General features: G+C 41.9%; 1 protein-coding gene across 3 annotated transcripts in view; it reads left to right on the forward strand.

The window, feature by feature from the left end:
- The window catches only part of raly (RALY heterogeneous nuclear ribonucleoprotein), a 92,119-nt gene that overhangs the window by 38,499 nt on the left and 32,251 nt on the right, over window positions 1-21,369 (forward strand). For 2 of the 3 annotated variants that reach the window (XM_077197896.1, XM_077197897.1), the window contains one exon: window positions 9,443-9,474. The exons of the other annotated variant lie outside the window; for it this stretch is intronic. In XM_077197896.1, coding sequence (XP_077054011.1) covers window positions 9,460-9,474 — 15 coding nt within the window. In that variant the 5' untranslated portion in view covers window positions 9,443-9,459. The remainder of the gene's footprint in view (window positions 1-9,442; window positions 9,475-21,369) is intronic. 3 annotated transcript variants of the gene reach the window in all.

Here is a 21,369-nt window from a genome sequence, read left to right on the forward strand (position 1 = left end):
ATGCAAAGATCCTGCGGCTCGTGCCGAGCCACACTCAGCGACGGGGACCGTCATGTCATCTGCGCTTCCTGCCTGGGTGAGGATCATGCGGCTCTCGCTCTCGTCGAAGGCGGATGCCCTCATTGCGAGCTAATGCCTATGGTGACTCTGAGGACTCGCCTGGCATCCTTCTCAGAGCCTGCACTTCAACCCGCTGCGACGCCGCGCCGTAAAAAGCGCCGCGCTCAGCGCGTTCCCGAGCCCTCTCCTGCCCGCCTAAGCTCGCCGGTTCGCCCGCTAGCTTCGCCGGCATCGCTCGAGTCACTCACCGATGGACAGCGGCCGCCGTCTGCCACCGCTTCCGCCATTGAGATCGACGAAACAGCCGAGGCTTGTTCTATCCTGGCGTCGGACAGCGAAGATTGGGCGAGCTCTGTGGACCTCCCCTCCGCTGTTCGCGAGCCTTCCGGGAAAAGAGCGGGCATTGAGTCTGAGTTGATGCGTCTGCTCTCTCAAGCCGTCGACAACCTCGGCCTCGACTGGGAGGCGCCCGCGCAACCCCCGCGCAACCGACTGGATGGATGTTTCCTCAAGAAGGACCACGCCCCATCACAGTCCAGACCCGCGCCTTTTCTTCCTGAGCTTCACGAAGAAGTCGCGAGGTCTTGGAACGCCCCCTTCTCGGCCAGAATGCGTACATCTGTCTCTGCTGCATTCTCCACTGTAGACGGTGCGAAAGACAGAGGGTACCTTTCTCTTCCTCCTGTGGAAGCAGCGGTAGCATCACATCTCTGCCCGCCCTCTGCTGGACGGCGAGCACAGACGGTGTTGCCATCTAAAGCCTGCCGAGTGACGTCAGCCATGCACGGTCGCGCTTACACCGCCGCCGGGCAAGCTGTGTCGGCGCTACACACAATGGCCATCCTGCAGATCTTCCAGGCCGACCTTCTCCGGAAAATGGTCGAGGAAGGCGTGGGATCGATCAGCGTTGCGGATTTAAGGAGCGCTACAGACCTGGCTCTTCGCGCCGCTAAATCTGCTGCACAGGCCGTTGGGCGGAACATGGCCTCTCTCACCGTGGCTGAGAGACACCTATGGCTAACGCTGTCTGAAATGACGGATTCGGAGCGCTCTGTGTTTCTCGACGCGCCCATTTCGCCAGTGGGCCTCTTCGGATCTGCCGTCAAAGATTTCGCGGACAGATTCCAGGAGGTTCAGAAGACATCGCAGGCTATGAAGCACTTCCTCCCGAAGCGCTCTAGCTCCGCAGCAGGTCGCTCGAAACAGCCGTCTGCCCGCAGCTCACAGCCACAGCCTGCACCACCCGCCGCCGCTTCTCAGCGCCGCCAGGCCCGAGAACAGAGACCGCGCTCTCGCTCTGCTGGACGCCGCCCCCCTCAGCGCGGGCCCCGGCCGAGGATTGAGATCAAGCCCGAGGTCTCAAAGCCTTCCTAGCCATCCTAGGAAAGCGACGGTGTTCAAATCTCGCTGCGGCCGGATTTTCACCGAAACATTTCGCTCGTCCAGTTCCATGCGATGTGACTGTTCCAGTGTATTTAGCAGTCAACAAGTCGGTTCATTTGCCCGCTTGCCTGCACACAACAGCCGTTTTTACGGCTACCCAGATAAATCCAATAAAGAGTGTATTTTCTGGTGTCCCGGCCATAGCCGATGGTGTTATGAGTGTTGTAAGAATGCCCACGTCACAGTGCCCATTCCCACACACAGACACAGCCCGCCACAGTTCAGGGCTAGCACAAATAAAATCGACTCATGTCGATTGTGCAAACGTAGTGAATGTGCCCACGACACAGTGCCCACAAACACTACACAGTGCGTGTCCCACGGTTTCTGTAAAAACGAAACCAACACATATTCAGTCAGCGCAAGCCGACGGTGTTTTCAGTGCAGTAAATGTGCCCGCTGTCCCGCGCCCACATTCACTCACAGACACGCTGAACCCTACGGGGCTTGTCCCGCTCGTTCTCTCTCCACAATGTGTCATAGAGAAAGCGAGTGCGAACAGCCTGCCCGCCGTGATCGGCGCGCCCCCCGCCTCGCGCACTCTAAACGCAGTGTTCATGTCTCAGCACACCGAAGCTCTGCAGCCGCCGCTGTGCCGCGGCCAGAGCCCGGATATCATTCTGCCTCTAGCTATCCACGCGAATGCATGGGCAATGCTTCCCGGGGTATCAGAATGGGTGTTGAACACTATAAAGAGAGGCTATTCGCTACAGTTCGCTCGACGTCCCCGCCGTTGCACGGCGCGTGTCGAAACCACGGTGGACAACGAAGTATCTCATCTACTTCGAACCGAAATAGCGAAACTACTGAGCAAAGGGGCCATAGAACCTTTATCTCAGGCTCAGAGCGAAGGGGGGTGTATACAGCAGATATTTTCTGGTACCGAAAAAAGACGGGGGTCTCAGACCCATTCTAGATCTGCGACAATTGAACAAAGCGCTTCTGAAACGCAAGTTCAAAATGCTGACAACCAGCAAAATCCTCGCGCACGTGCGCCAGGGAGACTGGTTCATGTCAATAGATCTGAAAGACGCCTATTTCCAAATACAGATTGCGTCACGTCACAGGCGATTCTTGAGATTCGCCTTCGAGGGCCAGGCATATCAATACACAGTCCTACCGTTCGGCCTGTCTCCAGCACCCCGTATATTCACGAAGTGCATGGACGCGGCTCTCGCACCCCTGAGACTTCAGGGCATGCGAGTTTTGAACTACTTGGACGACTGGTTGATTCTAGCTCGATCACGATCAGAGCTCATAGAACACAAGACCGCATTACTCGAGCATCTCGAGAATTTGGGTCTCACAGTCAATTGGGCGAAGAGTTCGCTGTCTCCCAGCCAGGAAATCTCCTTCCTGGGAACAGTGATGGACTCCCTGTCTATGACAGCACGTCTGTCGCCGGAGCGAGGACTGAACATTCAGCGCGCCGTGAAATCCTTCCGCCGCGGCTCTATAGTCCAGCTCAAACGGTTTCAGAAAATGCTGGGCCTTATGGCCTCAGCATCTTCAGTACTTCAGCTGGGCCTGCTTCGCATGCGCCCACTGCAGTTATGGCTGAAAGCACGAGTTCCGCCCGGGGCTTGGGCCGCTGGTCTGTTTCGCCTCAGGGTCGACAGGAAATGCGTCTCGGCTCTGAAACCTTGGAAAAAAGCCGACTGGTACCAGTCAGGCGTGAGTCTGGGGACTCCCTCGAGTGTGATGGTGGTGTCCACGGACGCCTCCACCTCGGGGTGGGGAGCACTGCTCGAGGGCAGACCGTTCTTTGGCCAGTGGTCAGAACGGGAGAAGCTCCTACACATAAACTGTCTAGAAATGCTGGCAGTAGACAACGCGCTAAGGCGTTTTTGTCCCCAGATAAAAGGCCGCCACGTCTTAGTCCGGTCGGACAACATGTCAGTGGTGGCATACATAAATCACCAGGGCGGCACCAGGTCCCGAAGCCTTTACAGGCTGACGAAACGCCTCCTGGGCTGGGCTCAGCACAACCTGCTTTCACTGAAAGCAGCGCATGTGCCTGGTCACCTGAATCTGGGACCAGACAGACTGTCCAGAAACAATGTCCCAGCAGGGGAATGGTCGCTGCACCCGCAGACGATCCAACTGCTGTGGGAGACATTCGGCAGAGCGCAGGTGGACCTGTTCGCGTCCCAGGAAAACGCTCACTGTCCGGACTTTTTCTCCAAGAGCAGGGACGCGCTGGCCCACGTATGGCCCCGACGCCCCCTCTATGCTTTTCCCCCCGTCTCGCTCCTGCCCCAAGTGCTGGAACGAATCAGGGAAAATGGATGCCCAGTGCTGCTCGTGGCTCCGCTATGGACGAACCAAACCTGGTTCCCAGTCCTGATGCAGCTGGCCAGCACTGCCCCGTGGCCGATACCGGTGAGGAGAGACCTCCTCTCTCAGGCAAAGGGCTCGATTTGGCATCCTCGCCCGGAGTTATGGTCCCTACATGTGTGGGCCATCAACGGGTACCCGCTAACCTCCCGGAGGGAGTGTTAAACACGATCACGCAGGCTAGGGCCCCGTCTACTAGACGGCTCTACTCCTCGAAATGGTCAGTGTTCTCTACCTGGTGTCAAGCTCAGGGCTTTACACCCGTAGACTGCGGGGTTACGGAAGTGCTCTCCTTCCTTCAGGAGCTGCTGGATAAGGGTAGAACCCCGTCCACGCTCAAAGTATACGTGGCGGCCATAGCGGCGTTTGCAAAACCGACGTCTGGCCAGTCACTGGGGAAGAACGACCTTGTCGTGCGATTCCTCAGGGGAGCGCGGAGGCTGAATCCTTCCAGACCTCCCTCAGTCCCTATGTGGGACCTTTCTACGGTTCTGGAAGCCCTGAAAGGTGCCCCATTCGAGCCAATCCATTTGTCAGACATGAAGCACCTGTCTTTCAAAACGGTATTTCTTGTGGCTCTTGCTTCAATGAAGCGCGTGGGGGACTTGCAAGCGCTTTCAGTAAGCGCGTCCTGTATTGAGTTTGGGCCTAATGACTCAAAAGTCATACTCAAACCAAGGCACGGGTACGTGCCAAAATCCCTCAACACACCGTTCAGGGCCCAGGTTATTTCCCTGTGCGCCCTCCCGGTGAACAATGAGGAAGCGGATGCTAATCTCCTTTGCCCCGTCAGGGTGCTGAGAGCTTATGTGTCCCGCTCGTCTGTCTTCAGGCAGACCGAGCAGCTCTTTGTTTTGTTTGGCGGACGCTCCAAGGGACTGGCCGCATCAAAACAGAGCCTATCCAGATGGATAGTCGATGCCATAGCGCTGGCTTACACTTCTAAGGGCCTGCAGTGTCCTTTGGGTGTCAGAGCGCACTCCACGAGAGGCGTGGCCTCTTCGTGGGCGTGGTCTAGTGGGATTTCCTTGCATGATATCTGTATGGCGGCAGGCTGGGCCTCGCCGTCTACATTTATAAGGTTCTATAACCTAGAAGTTCCCGCCTTACAGGCCAAGCTGCTGTCGGTCTAGAATTCAGTACTATCTGTCCCGCTGCGCCGGCGCAAAATGCTGAGTTTTGATTGAGTATCACTCACTGATCGATGGAACACCTCCATGGGTGTTGAATAGCCCGTATTTTTGCCCAGTTCAGGCTGAACGCGTTCACCCTGTCTGCGGGATATATTGTTGACATAACTAGCTCCTATGGGATGCTATTACGTGGGGAATGATGCTGGTAGCCTCTCTTCTCCGACTCTCTGTGAGTCTACGGTGATTATGCACTATATGAGCCCCGGGCTACTGCCCTTGGGACTTTGGTGTCGGATCCCAGTACGCACGGCGTCTTACATTGTGTTCCCCATAGCGTAAGATATTACGCAGTACGAGAGATACTCTCGTAAGAGAACGTACTCGGTTACTAACGTAACCTCGGTTCTCTCTAGAGAGGGAACGAGTACTGCGTATCTTGCCGTGCATACAACAGCGCTGGTTCGCTTCAACGTTGAAAACCAGTTTGTATCAGCCTGTCGAGCGTATTTATAGGCCAAGGCCACGCCTATTCTGGCGGGACGCGACGAAATGGGCGCGAAGTACCCCCATTGGACGTCACGTCACGCAGGGCCTCTCTCGATAGGCTTGCTGCTGTGGCCGCAGGGCAGCCAATAGGCGCGCGGGCCGTCTTGCCTATGTCTGCACGCTGCCGCACAGCGTTTTACATTAATCAAAATTAAAGGATAATTTTTGGCTTCAATATCTCGTGGAAAAGAGGTTTTCCCCATAGCATAAGATATTACGCAGTACTCGTTCCCTCTCTAGAGAGAACCGAGGTTACGTTAGTAACCGAGTACGTTTTCGGCATCACTCCTTCAGTCTTCAGTTTCACATGATCCTTCAGAAATCACTAGAATATGCTGATTTGCTGCTTAAGAAACATTTCTGATTATTATCAACGTTGAAAACAGTTGTGTATTTTTCAAAAACAGAAATTTCAGGATTTTTTGATGAGTGGAAAGTTCAAAAGAACTGCATTTATATTAAATTGAAATCTTTTATAACAAATTGAAAGTCTTAACATTGATCAAATTAATGCATCCTTCCTGAATAAAAGTATTAATTTATTTCAAAAAATCTTTTTGACCCCAAACTTTTGAACTGTAGTATGTGTATAAGATGGCGAAGGCTGATGGGTCCGAAACGCAAGCTGATGATAATTATAGCGTTAACTACTTGGTGCAAGCTGATTGGTTCATGTCACATATGCAGCCAATGAGCTTCCTGCTCAACATTTAAATGGCTGGTTACCATTCACTATAGCAGTTTGCAGTACGCATCAGAGTTCGTCTAAAACCCTCCACCTTTCTAGATCTGCTATGGGTAATTGATATATGCTATTTGTGCAGCATCAGTATGTCTTACATTCAGCAGTGTATTAGCATATGTATTACAGTTGCAAGTTCCTGTTCTTGCTCTGCAGCAGCAATAATCTACAACAACAGCAATAATCAACAGCAGCAGCAACTCAGCAGTAGTGTAGCAGATCTATTCCACCAAGACCAAATACATTAACATAGTCATATCCATTACCATGCTAAAAATCTTTAGAGAGTTGTCATGATAGAAACATATACACACACACATACTACCTTTTAGAAGTTATATATATAGAAGACAGAAAATATCAGCGTGTGGGTGTTAAATACTATTTTCTCATATTTCATAATATTTGCTTCGCTTTATTGTAGTACTATCTTTTTTTTTTTCAAATGTTTTTGAGGAGGCACTGCCTCTCTAGCCTCTTCACAGATCCCGGTTGAGAAGCTCTGGTCTAGTGTCTAGATATGCTTGTACCTGCTTCGAACAACAACAATAAAGGATTTCACAGCTGATCTGCAGTACAACTGGCCAAGACAGGAACAATATATTATTTCCTCTCTGCGTTATAGGCAGAACATTTACTGAATAACACAAGATAAAACATAGCTATGTTTGACAGCTGCTTAGGAATTACATTTTTTCATTTCTTTCCCTTCCTCTTGAAATTTTTCTTTTCACCTGCATTTAAAGTCAACATGAAAACAAATTGAATAAGTCCAGTAACATATTTTTTTCATACATGTTATTGTGCATGATTCACCAATGTTATTCTAAAGAAAAAATGCAGATCACATATAGACAAATATAAACTTCTGACAGAATATCACATTTTACTTGGAAATATGTCATAATCCAGAAGTGGAATGCTATTTTGTGTTGACTTTAATGTCCGTGTCCATCCACTTGTTCTTTGAAAGTCTGCAAATACTGTCAAAACAATATCCTCTCAATGTTTGCTTTGATGTCATTGTGCAGGTCCCTCTTTTCATATAGCACTAAAAATTATTTCACCACGTTGATTTCTGTTTTCATCTTGGTTTGAGGATCAGCCTCAAGCACATCACAGCAAAGGTTTTGTAGATGATCTCTTTCTTAGATGTTTTATACTGTAACGTCGTGCGGTTGAAGCAGAGATGAGGCTGGATCCAAGTGCAGCACACGCTTTATTTAACAAACTACAAACTAAACAGACTGGATACAGGACTCAAGAACAGGATTCAAGAACAGGAACAAACCAACACGAGCGTTAACAGTCAAACATTAAACAAGAACTCACAAAGATGAGGCTAAAACATATGGCTTAAATAATCAGGGACAGGACAAACGAGCTAGACAAGATAACAAGGGGGCGTGGTTAATGGGAAACACCTGGGATAACTAATAGACAAGGAACCACTGAACATGACAAGACACAAAACCCACACCGTGACATACATATTCAAGTCACTGAATCTAGCCCATATGTTGTGTTTTTTATCTCAGGCACTAGATGCTCTGCAGTCAGCCTGGAAAAAATATGACAATCTACTCGACGTGCATCAGAGAACCATAATTCAATATAGAGCCATCTCAGTTATGATGTTTGGTTCTGATTCAATTCTGGGATGCCGATTGTATAAATACATTTCCACAGGTTTCCTTTTAGATACAGTGTTAGCCTTTGAAATGTCTGAGGTGAGGACTAAAACAAGCGTGAAAACAGACAAAAGCTGTTTTCGAAACCTGGTGTGTTGCCTCATTGCCTACTGCCTACATAATCAGTGTTTGCAATGAAATACATCAGCGCTCCGCATGACAGACGCGATTCAAAAGATTTCAGTGCTTGACATTCGCATGTTGGCAGAATATAAGTTTATATTATAACATAAAAGTAAATAGGACATACTAACAATTTCTATTGGTATACTTTTTTTGTTTATTTAACGTCAACTTTTCTCTTGCCACCGTGAATTTGGGGTCAGTAAGATTTATTTTTTAAAGAAATTAATACCTTTAGCAGGGAAGTATTAAATTGATAAAAAGTGACAGTAAAGACATTTATATTGTTGCAAAATATTTCTATTTCAAATGCTGCTCTTGAGCAGCAGGTTAGAATGATTTCTGACGGATCATGTGTCACTGGAGTAATGATGCTGTAAATTCAGCTTTGCATCACATGTTTTAAAATATATTCAAATATAAAATAGTTATTTTAAATTATTATATTTCACATTCCCTGTTCCTTGGTGAGCATAAAAGACTTTCTTAAAGAGCCCAAGCTTTTCAATGGTGAATTCTTCGAAGACAACTTAATTAAGATACTGTGTAGGCTATACCTTATGGGGAAAAAGTGTGAGAGTGTAAGAAAGAAAAGAGGAAGAAATGGTGAGGATGACAAGTTCAAGGAACAAAGAATAATGGATATTTAATTATTTGATTTTATTTTTTTAGCATTTTAGAATCCTTCAGTTGCTACTTCAGCAAAAAAAGACATAAGCAGTTATGTGAAAGTGAGTGTGCTCATTTAACAAAGAGTTTCTTAAACGACTGTCAGAGCACCAAATCTGTGATTGATTCTTCTGGAAATGTTGCTGCTATTTTTTTTTAAAGGCGGATTAATTTAAAAAGTGTATGTCAGAATTCTTTCTTGTCAGGTTATTTGTCATCCGTATCTTGGGTTGTTATTTACAGTCATTCTGTTTGTATCTTACACTTCCAGTTAATGTGATATTTCAGCATGTATTTAAAGATGTATATTTGCTATTGTTTGTAATGTGCAGCATTTTTCCTGTTATTCAAACTGTTTAGCAATATGCGTTGTTCAGAATCTTATTTCTGATTGGATGAGCTACATTCAATGTTGTTGTCTTAGAGTCTTAGAGTCAAGTTGCTATTTTGCATGCCTTTAATTAGGCTAGATCTGTATTTACCTATTTTATTTATTTAATTTTATTTAAATAAAACATTTTACTCCCCCAAAAAGGAAAATTCGGCCATACACCCTCTTTTCGTTCAAAACCCAGTTTGCATTGCTTTCTTTTGTGTAATGCCAAGATATTTTGTAGAATGTGGAGCCCATTGACTTTAATTGTATGGACCAAAAAACAAAACACATTTCTCAAAATATCTTTTCTTATGTTCCACAGAAGAAAATCATACAGATATGGAACGACATGAGGTGAGTAAATGATGAAAGATTTTTATGTGTGTACTATCCCTTTAAAGTATGATTTACACTTACATTTAATTCAGATAAGATTTAATTATTTAAATTATAAACCAATCACTGTAAAACATTGTTTTAAGTGTCTAATTGTTGCTTCAATAGTGGCATCAGGGCTGTGGGTTTGCGGTTTGCTCACATTCTGATATTTTAGGGCTTATTTGTAGGCGATTCGAGTTTGAATCCAGCTTTTGTCATTTCCTGACCCTGTTCCCATCTCTCTACAAATATAGGTAGTAGAAAGGTCAAGAAAACACTTCAAGAACGAGAAAATTGGAAATTAAATTTTGAAATACTAGCTTTCATACCATGATCTTAAAAAAAAATAATAACATAAGATGACCTTTTTTGCTGATGTACAAGCCAGTGAGAGTGAAGAATGACATTGTGGGTGGGGCTTTAATCCAACTTTTCTGATAGGGCATTTATGAGGTATCCATCAGTGGAGCGTATATATGAGGGCGATAAATCTGGCACTGGAAGGACATGTGTGTTCTCGCCCTCCGAGTGGTTTGTATTGCCTGACTGTCGGCTTGATGGATGGTCTTCTGTTCCTGCCAGGTTCGCCAGGTCTCACGGCAGAAGCAATGTCAGCATGTACCTGGCCAACAGCAGCGCCATAAACAAATTTGATTGACGGGTCAGACACGCCCTTTCTACCGGACCTGGACGCAGAAAGATTTCAGGGACGTAGACACTTGTAGAGAAGAGCCAGTGTAGACGAGACCCACACGTTAACGTCATAAAACAACACTGTGTGTATTTGATGCAGGCTTCAACCCGCTATTATCTCTATTATTATCTGCAGTCTGTTGATGTGGAGTGTTTGTGGAGTTTGACAGAAGACAGTGCGCCCTGTCACACGAACCCACTTCAAAAATACGTGCGGTGTGCATATTAATGGACGCTATCGAGAGTGAGATCAGCACCAAACCCGTGTTGATGGAGAGCTCTTCCAGTTTTCATAAATATGCAAAGATTCCCATTACTTTGTTTGGATGGGGTTTTTAATTTTGATGGGGGGGAATTTATGTATTTAGGCTTGTGAAATGAATGGAGAACAATTGGCAAGTGTCTAAAACTCTAGGAGTGGGTGCTGGTCTCAGAGGAAAAGTGACTGTCTTTCAGACAGTCGGTGAAAGCAAGCAGATTGAAATGTAAATGAAAATCGGTCAGTGATAGAGCCTTTAAGTTGTACTGTTTTAGGATATTTGGGATTGTTGTGTCTGCAATAATATGAATGCTTTCCCTTTATATTTATCATGCTAGTTGTTAGGACTGAGCGATACAGTATATTGAATATTCACAGTGAATATGCTGGTGAATATCGAGATGTCTTTATTTTGCCATTATGTTTTCTTAATAAACATGTCATTTGACTAGTTACGCAATGTTTCCTTTTTTTATTTCTGATAATCCTTTAATTCCACATCAGTCCAGATTCTATTTATTTGTCCCATCATTAAAAAGTCATATTTCTTTTTTTGTTAATATATGGAAAAATACTGAAAGACATGCATTAAGTGTATATATATATATATATATATATATATATATACACACACACATGGTTTACTGTATACTGTGCCTTAATCAAATTAATTGGCTTGTTCTTTGAAGTACATCCCAGAACGATTAATTAAAGGTGTTTTATAATTTAAAAGAAATTAATACTTTGATTGCAGATGACAACAACACATAATCATTGCACTAGCACTAGCGCTGTTCCCATGTAATGGCTTTGTGAACACAAGTCTTTCTGGCAGAGTAGGTTTGGCGTGTGATATCAGTGAGGAAACAGCACTTTCTGCCCTGCTAAACATCCTTTGCGGTTGTTTAGGTCTGTTTGTTTGACTCTTTATAAAGAGTTACACTGGTTTTCCCCCTGAGAGGACGGGCGAGGAGGGAGAGGAGAAGAATGGCTGCTTTGCAGATTGCTTTGAGGATAGATTGCCAGTTTCAAACTGCCATAGACACAATCAAAATCTCATTGCAGCAGAGGTGATTTTCTACATCCCCTACTTGTTGCATCAATCAAAATGCATCTAATGAAATAACACATTAATCCCTAATGCACAATGTCTTGGAACAAATGTCATATTCTTTACATTCTAATACCAATGACATTGAGGTCTTGTTGTTGTTTAATCTTTTAGGTCTTTTGCTTATTATCTTGTAGAGCTGCCTAAAACTAAAGGACTTTTCCCACAAGATACATTACTATTTTAATTGTTGGTCTGTGTACTCATGTGTCAGATGGATGTCTTTCGCCATCACATCGTGTTGGGTTTTCCCCCAATGTGTTTGTTTCCTCTGTGTGCTTATTTTAAGACAGCAGTTATGTAAACTAAATTAATCTTGAATTCTGTTTCATTTCATTCTGATTCAATGTTTTTAAATGCACAAACCTGTATTTTAATGGATCAACATATTTTGTCCGCTTAAATCACAGGGAAATTATTGGTTGATAAAGATATAAACCAACCCTTTCTGTATCCCTATAATCTGATCGGTCAATACAAATTGTGTTACTATTAGCCAGTCACAGTAAACTATGCACTGAAGAAAAAAATTGGTGTGTGATTTAATTTGAAGCGATTTTCACTTAGAAATTAAATTTCAAAAATAATTGCAAAGAAACGGAACTTAGCACATTGAATGAAACATGAAATAGTATTTCTTTGTACAATAAATCATATTCCTTTCATTTTTGTTTTTATTTACAGGATCAAAAATAATTTGTACAGTGTAGATTTCAGACAGAGATATCTCTTTCTCTTGAAGTGTATTTTCTTTGTCTGTGTCCATTTATCAAACTTCCATGTTTTTTCTTTCCCGCTCTCACCTCTGTTAAAAGCACTCTTGATTGTTGTGCCAATTAGTTTGGGATGGTAAGACCCTCCAGCCTCTTGTAAATGATTGTGCGCAGTGCCAGAGCTCTCTGCAGGCCTAATTAATCCATCGCAATGCAGGTAGGGGTAAATTATCACAGGAGGACAGTATCTTCAGGGTTCGACACACTTCTGTGTTCTGAATGGCGGCACGTTGCGTCTGTGTTAAGGTTAGGGTCATTGAGCTTCCCCGCCTCTATTTCCAGAGACCTCAAAAGGTGGTTTGATCTCTACTAACAAGTAGCTAGAGACTGAAGACCATTGATTCCAGGCATGATAAATTCAAGAGGCCAGTCTTTCTACTGACTGCTCTCTTGACTTCTCTACTCCTCTGAGAGACAATTGGCAGGTTAAATCAGACTCTTTGGTTTACATTTTCACCTGGATATGTCAACATTTTTTTTTTGGTAACTCGTGTTGTTTTGGAGTGGTGTAACCATTAGCTCCTCTGATAGATTCTCCTTTGATAGATTCTCTGGTTATTTTATAATGATACTACTTTTTTTATTATTCCTGGTCATTTTGTTTATTTTATTTCATTATTTTTCACATTACTGTTATTTTTATTGTAAAGCTTGGCAGATAGATAGATAGATAGATAGATAGATAGATAGATAGATAGATAGATAGATAGATAGATAGATAGATAGATAGATAGATAGATAGATAGATAGATAGATAGATAGATAGATAGATAGATAGATAGATAGATAGATAGATAGATTTAAAAATAGACTTGACTAGATGGATGGGTTTAGGGATGGATACATACAACACTGAATATCTGTTGTTTTTTTTGCATGTATGTATATTACAAATAGATTTGACTGGATGGATGGATGGATGTATTTTGTTACCATTGCTGTTATTTTTATTGTACAACACTGAATGTCTGGTTGGTTTTTTTTCATGTATATTAAAAACAGATTTGGATGGATAGATAGATGGATGGATATACATGGTTGAATGGATCGATAGACAGCATGAATGTTGCATGTAAATCTCAAAAGATTTTCATAGTACAAAGGTTACCATCTTGATTTCATGACTGGTCCTAAGTTGAAGGACATGGAGAGGAGGAGAATGTAATTGGAGGGGGATGTTATTCACCGGATCTGGCCACATGCCATGTATCTTGGTAGGTCCTTCTGCATTAGCATTGACTGCCACTGTACAGTGAAGCAGGATTAGCTACTGGCTAATTAATACCACAGGGTGCTTCTCAGCCTCATATATCTGTTTGTAGAGTGAATGGCAAGTTAGCGCAGCATTCGACATGCAGAGGACACATTCTGCCTCTGAAGATGTCTACCATCTCAGCCCACTCAGTCTTAGACAGATATGACATGACACAGCTAAAGAGGAATCGTTTGGTACAAGGGACTAATAATGTTCCTCCAGCCTGTACTTGTTTCTTTGTGCTGCAGTGTTGTGCCTGGTGCTTCAGTGTGACTAAAATTAGAATTTTACATCTGAGTGGTGGAAAACTTGTCACTGTGAGGTTAGGGTGTTAAAAAGTAAAAAAGTAAATGCCATGTTATCGTGCATCTGGCCAAAAAAGTACACGACCATTCAAAAGATCAGGCTCAGTAAGATTTTTGAAAGATATTATTGCTTTTATTTAGCAACAATCCATTAAATTGATCAAAAGTGACATTAAAGACATTTATAACGCTACAAAATATTTCTATTTCAAATAAATGCTGTTCTTTTGAACTTTTTATTCATCAGAGAATCCTGAAATTTAAAAATAAAATCAAAATATAACATGGTTTCTTCAAAAAATAATAAGCAGCACGACTGTTTTCAACATTGATAATAATAATAAAAGTAATAATAATAATAATAATAAGTCAGACTTATAACCGGAAGGTCGTGGGTTTCGAGTCTCAGTACCAGCAGGAAATATAAGTGGGGGGAGTGAATGAACAGCACTCCCTTCCACTCTCATTACCCACAACTGAGGTGCCCTTGAGCAAGGCACCTAACCCCCATTCGCTCCCCGGGCAACGTAGCAACAAAAAAAACTGCTCTGTGTGTGTGTGTGTGTGTGTGTGTGTGTGTGTGTGTGTGTGTGTGTGTGTGTGTGTGTGTGTGTGTGTGTGTGTGTGTGTGTGTGTGTGTGTGTGTGTGTGTGTGTGTGTGTGTGTTTGTGTGTGTTTGTGTGTGTTTGTGTGTGTGTGTGTGTGTGTGTGTGTGTGTGTGTGTGTGTGTGTGTGTGTGTGTGTGTGTGTGTGTGTTCAATATTCACTGCTGTGTGTGTGGATGGGTGAAATGCAGAGCACAAGTATGTATATGGGATAGCATACTTGTCTACACGTCACGTCAATTTTTTATTTTTAGAGTGATTTCTCAAGGATCATGTGACACTGAAGACTGGAGAAATGATGCTGCAAATTCAGCTTTGCCTAACATTAATGCATTACATTTTAAAATATATTAAACATAGATTACAACTAATGTTATTTCACAATATTACTGTTTTTACTGTATTTTTGAACAAGCGCAGCACTGGAGAACATGAGTCTTCTTTCAAAAACATTTGTAAAAAATCTTACAGGCTGTAAACTTTTGAATAGTAGCGTACATGATGTTATATAAGGGAGAAGTGTTCCATTGTATTAAGTAAGGTTACCTATTTGAAAAAGTGTTATGGTGCTAATTTAAAAATAAGCTTATTTGTCAAACAGTACTCTGATTATATAGCACACTATTCAGTATGCATTACCGCTTTACCGTTTTACTGCATTACCATTTTACTACTTTAACAAATGTATTTACAGTAAAAAATGTCCACTGCCTTCCTGTATTCAGAATCATCACCCGTGTCAGTACAGCTAACTGTTTGGAATTCATAAAAAAAAATTCTGCAGGTTGCATGAGCTGGTGTTTATTAACATAAAGCATGAATAGAGCAGTTCCCTGGGATGCCCTACTGTTCCTCAACATCTCCTGCCAGCAACACGGGAGCCACAGACTGCCGGCTGTCAGCCTTCGATTTGGAAAAACTGTAGCTATTGCCCAGAACACTTGATATAGAATACCACTGTAAATTATTTATTCATGAAAGCCATTTTTTCTTGTGACGCTTTAAGGAAAAAATAATGTTGACTATGCGGTTGGTCAATATTTCTCCATTCAGTAGTTGCATACTAGGAAAATCATTGCCTTACTTGACATTAATTAACTTACAATGTTATTAGAGGCAGCATTATCATGCTGATTTGCTGTGTAGAAGAACACTATGGGGTTATGTTTTATTAAAATGGCTGAGGATCACCCTTACTTTTGCATTGTGCTCCATTGTTTGTTTGATCTCATACCGTGGTATGAAGCAAGGTGGCCTAATTTTTTTGTAAAGTTGAAATATGAATTGTGTATTTAATATGGTGACAAACTGTTCAATGTAAATTATTAAATGTGTTTGGATTCATTTACATACCGTTGAGGCCAAGAAGTCACTAGGGAAGGCGGTGGTTACGCAGTTTGATAGTTTAACACTTCAAACAGCCCATTAAGATTCTGCAAAGAATCATAGGCGTACATAAAATTTGTTATTCGAATAAGGGACTTATGTCTCTCCAAGGACCAAAAATGTGGTTCATATTCAAACGTGCTTTGAATATAAATATTCAAAATTGTTATCAAGTTAAATAGCAAGGTAATGGTTAACTCTAAGTGGATGGAAAATGCGAGTTTCTGTTCAACAAATGTGTGATTTTAACCCATTTGCTTGTCACAATCACACAATACATTTGCATAATCCAAACACTAGTTCCACTTCAGAGATGAACTTAACTGATTTGTTTTGTCACCGGATCCCTGCCCGTGCATAATTATCAGAATGTCTCAGACGTCGCTGCCCTTTCAATGTCATCACACATCGCTGTGGCTTCATCTGACTCTGATATGCTGTGATTAAGATAATTAATCTGAAATAAGGATCTTCATCTGGATTTGGCGAGAAGTAATTATAGCAATGATTTGCAAGCTATCAGAATGACCGTGGCGTTATGGCCGTATGGCACAGAAACCAAATCAACGCAGTGTTGCAATCAGACACGCTTCAGTTGAACCATCTCTATTGCTCCCCCTCTCTAAACAATCACCGCAGCTTTTGCTCTGTGTATTATGAATACCCTGTTATTTCATATTGCGGGTGGATCAGCATTCGACCGAGTTCTAACAGAGAGAAAGATAATTGAGTGGATAATCATTCATATGGTTTTTCTCTCAAATTTAGCCATGAACTTTTGAAGCAAGGATTTTGATACTACAAGGCGAGCCACTGGCTCTGAATTAAGGGCTTTGACATTTATTGTGGGCAAATGTGAAGCAATTTAAAATCATAGCTAAACAATATGGATTTCCTTTTGAATTACCAAGGTCACTGTATTGACACAGAGGTCAATAAATAGTTCATTGAGCCCTCGGATGATTGCTCTAATTGATTAATGATGATGATGTAAGTGTTAATATGCTAACTAACGCTGAGGCTCAATCGTTGGTGTAATTATTTCAATATTGTTTTTTTGTACTCTATAAAAGAATATCTATATTCAATGTGCGTCAAAAAGAAAATGCAGATGTCCTATTTTTCTTCATTCTGGTCTGTTTATGGTAATCTAAATTGTCTGTGAGGTAAAACAGGTTCTTTAAATTAGTATTGAATTAATAGAGTCTGTACTCAAAGAACCACCATCTGCAGTGCAACCAAACAATTTGCTGATGACCATAAACCATAGAAGAAGGAAAAGACTTTTACATTTAACCATATAACAAACCAAATACTAAAAATAAATTTCAGAGAGTCTGGGGAGATGATATATACACACAAATTGTCATTTTTTTAATCGCTATATTAACCCATCCATTCAAATATTGCTGCTATGAGACATGACACCAACATTCTGTCCCTAATTTATATAAATATATAAATCATGGACAGAATGTTGGTGTCCCTAAAATATAAGGTCTCAGGTCTATAAGGGTTAATGAATTGTCGAATGATCTGTTAAGCATTATACACTCACCGGTCACTTTATTAGGTACACCTATTCAACTGCTCTTGAATGCAAATATTTAATCAGGTAATCACATTGCAGCAACTCAACATGGTCAAGGCAATCTGCTCAAGTTCAAACTGAGCATCAGAATGGGGAAGAAAGATGATTTAAGTGACTTTGAAAGTGGCATGGTTGTTGGTGCCAGAAGGGCTGGTCTGAGCATTTCAGAAACTGCTGATCTACTGAGATTTCCACACACAACCATCTCTAGGGTTTACAGAAAATGGTCCAAAAAAGAGAAAATATTCCTTGAGTGGCAGTTATGTGGATATAAATGCCTTGTTGATGCCAGAGGTCAGAATGGCCAGACTGGTTTGAGCTGATAGAAAGGCAACAGTAACTCAAATATCCACAAGATTATCTCTGAACGCACAACATGTCGAACCTTGAAGCAGAAGAGCTACAGCAGCAGAAGACACTGGTGCCACTCCTGTCAGCTAAGAACAGCAAACTGAGGCTAACAATTCACTCCCAGAATTGGACAATAGAAGAGTGGAAAAGCGTTGCCTAGTCTGATGAGTCTTAATTTCTGCTGCGACATTCAGATGGTAGAGGGGTTTTTTTTGTGTAAACATGAAAGCATGGGTTCATCCTGATTGTATCAACGGTTCAGGCTGCTGGTGGTGATTGAATGGTGAGGGGGATTTTTTCTTGGCACCTTAGTACCAACTGAGCATCATTTAAACCTGAGTAATGTTGTTGACCATGTCCATCCCTGCATGACCACAGTGCACCCATTTTCTGATGGCTACTCACAGCAGGATTATGTCCTATGTCACAAAGATTATATAATTTCATATAGTTTCACTAGTTCACTATACTCAAATGGCCTCCAGTCACCATCTCAATCCAATAGAGCAGCTTTGGGATGTGGTGGATCAGGAGATTCGCATCTTGCATGTGCATGCACAAATCTGCAGAAAGACACCCAAACTACTGCATCATTACAAAGATATTCAGATGTCACTTTGTTACAGATTTATTTTCTTTTTTCTATTTTTTTTTTATTTATCATTTCTGTATTATTCAACTCTTTATCAAATGTAATAAATGAATCTCACTACTATTAGTGCCGAACTGTTTCGCAATTCACACTTTTCAAAAAGGGGTGAAAATTGTACTAGCTATTCTACTTCTATGAATACTCAACTCATAGAAGTTTGGTTTTGATTCAAAAAGCCTTTTGTAGTTTGAAATGCACTTTTCCAGAAGCCCATATGACTATAACGTCATCACAATTCTTTGCCATGCTCCTTTCCTCAGCTTTTTTTACATTCTTATTGTGGCTGTATATGTTTGAAATCACAGTTCTTTGTTAATGTAGGTTAAAGTCTCTTTTCATTGTTCTGAGGCTCAGGAGTGCAGAGACCGAGCAAACATTTCTTTGTACCTCTCCTCTCTTTCCTTTCTCATACCTTATGCCTGCTCCCTCTTCCTCCTTCTCCCAGAGCAGTGTCTTTTAAGTATCTAGCTGTCTTCTCTTCTCTCCTCTCTTCGGGTCACAGACATCAAAGAGAAGTGCACAGAATGCCTCTTTATTCTGACAACAGCCCGAGAGAGTATCAGACTGCGGAAAACGGCAGCAGCGGTGGCTCAGGAGAGGCAAGGCGTGCAAAAGACGTTTATTGTGCGCAAAAAAATAGGATACAGTTTAATTTAACGGTCCATTAACTATCTATTAATTTAATAAACATGCGAGTGTGTGATTAAATGAAGAGGTGGTATTGTGACACCAATTGAGATCTGAATTTCATTTTGTATGCACGTCTGTGATCTTGAAATGTGCAGACCCGTCACAGCCAAGGTGATGTGGCAGGTGTCAATCAAAAAGACTAAAGTACACTTAAAGTTGTGTATGCAATCAGTAAATGTTGTCATGACATATAGTTGTTCTGCTCAAAACATCCTCAACAATAATTATATCTAAAAATGAGCGTCCATAAGCAAAAATGTTTTAGATTGTGACAACCACACACAAGTGCACTCAAATAACCATTGGATTGAAAATTACCCAATTTGAGATGTTTTGCAACCCACTGCTGGTACAAAAATGGACAAACCCAACCGTGGGTTATTTAAACCCCTAGCATTCTGGGTTGTGCATTTACATTTTTTGTGCATAATGTGTGTTCATTTTTACAGGAATACTAGCTTACCCGTAAGGCTGCATTGTTAGTTATGTCAGAGGTTGGGGGGGATGTGTATTGTTTCAACTATCAGTGAGATTGACCCAGCCATTAATCCAACGTCTGTGTATATCACAAAAACTACTCAACCATGGAAAAAATAACCCCAAAAATGTCCCAACATGGCTCAACACAGTGTTTCTTTTTTTACGCCCGGTTTCGCTGACAACACACACAAAAAAAAATTCTGTGTTGAAGTAAATACTTCAAAAATAACAAATGTAACCTGAATAACTTTTTAAAGAATTTATTGTAAATTCTATATTAGTACTCTAATTCTATAATAGCTTGTAGAAATTAAAACGTAAATATCAATGTCATTGAATTAGGTAAAACCTACAAAACTTTCTGATACTGGTGTTCCCATATAAAGCATACAAGCAAGGCCTAGTCTCAGACTAAAATACATGTTTGAGCTGTCTCAACCGAAACCAATTAACAATATCTTGCAATATTGTTTTGTCTTAAGATGCACACTAATGTTTTTTTATAAGCATGTTTCTCAAAGCTACTTAAATGTCCTAATTAAACTAAGGCCTAAATCTAAACCTTGCTTAATCTAAACCTTGTCTGTGAAGCCATGCCTTATAATGCTGTTAAGATGAATGGGAATTAAAATGGATCAATTATATTATAATACTTATAGACTTCCTTGTGTTAACAAGCTCAATTAAGCAACCTGTAACCCCGAGCTGGTGTTACTCCCCTTTTTTTTTCTCCCTTCACGTCATTTGAGAAGAGTTTCTGAATCATCGCGCAATGAAAGCAGCACGGGTAGCTTCGCTCTGATGGATGATGCAGAAACCTTGAGTGTCAGCCACAAAACCTTGAGACGGGGAGCACATAATGAACTCCCCTTCAGCAAGTCAACGAAAGAAAGAAAGAAAGAGAGGGAAGGAGGAGAAGAAAGATGAGATAAATAGACATGGCTTGGGGGAGAAGGAGCCAAGAGTGGGAAGAAGGCTTAGCATTAGTGTGTATGGCTGCATCGCAATTCACATACTTATACTTCACACTAAAAGTAGGCTTCACTGAAAGGAAAGTACATACTTTTGAGCAATATTTATGGACTGGTGGGTCACAATTACATTAAATATGGTTGCACTTGCGAGGAGGATGAATATTTCAGCTTTTGGCAGTTCAGTCAAATAATGAGTCTTGAAAAAGATGCTCTTTGCTTCTGAATATGCCTATTTTCCTTATATAGAGAATGCCAAATGTAGCTGAGGAGCCATCAGATTGGAAAAGTTGAAAAATAAAAACAAGAACTGTTTGCTGTGTGGCTCTTTTAAAAGGGTCATCACTTTTACATGGTGTTTACATATAAATGTGTCTTTGCAGTGTGTGTGGACACAAACCACCATACAATGAAAAAAATCTTTTTTGTTTTAATCCTCAAAAAGCCTAAACTCTCTCAATAATCAAGCCGTTTGGATTTTGTTCTGACGGACTGTCCCATATTAGCATATTTCCACCCTCAGCTATTTGTTTAGGCTACTGTTCACCAAGGTAGCACTTTATGTCTCTTGTGTCAAGCCCCATTGAAGAGAGGGGTGGGGTGAACAGTTGCTCATTATCATTTAAAGAGACATGCACCGAAACAGATCGTGAACCGAGCTGTTTCTGAGTAGGGTAAAAGGGTGTTTTACACAACCATTGAGGAATTTTAACCAAAATATGTTACAAACTTTACATGAAGACCCTAAA

This window comes from Siphateles boraxobius, unplaced genomic scaffold, assembly GCF_051911475.1.
Source record: "Siphateles boraxobius isolate OS27281-9 unplaced genomic scaffold, OSU_SipBor_1 41, whole genome shotgun sequence".
In the NCBI taxonomy this organism is placed as follows: Eukaryota; Metazoa; Chordata; class Actinopteri; order Cypriniformes; family Leuciscidae; genus Siphateles; species Siphateles boraxobius.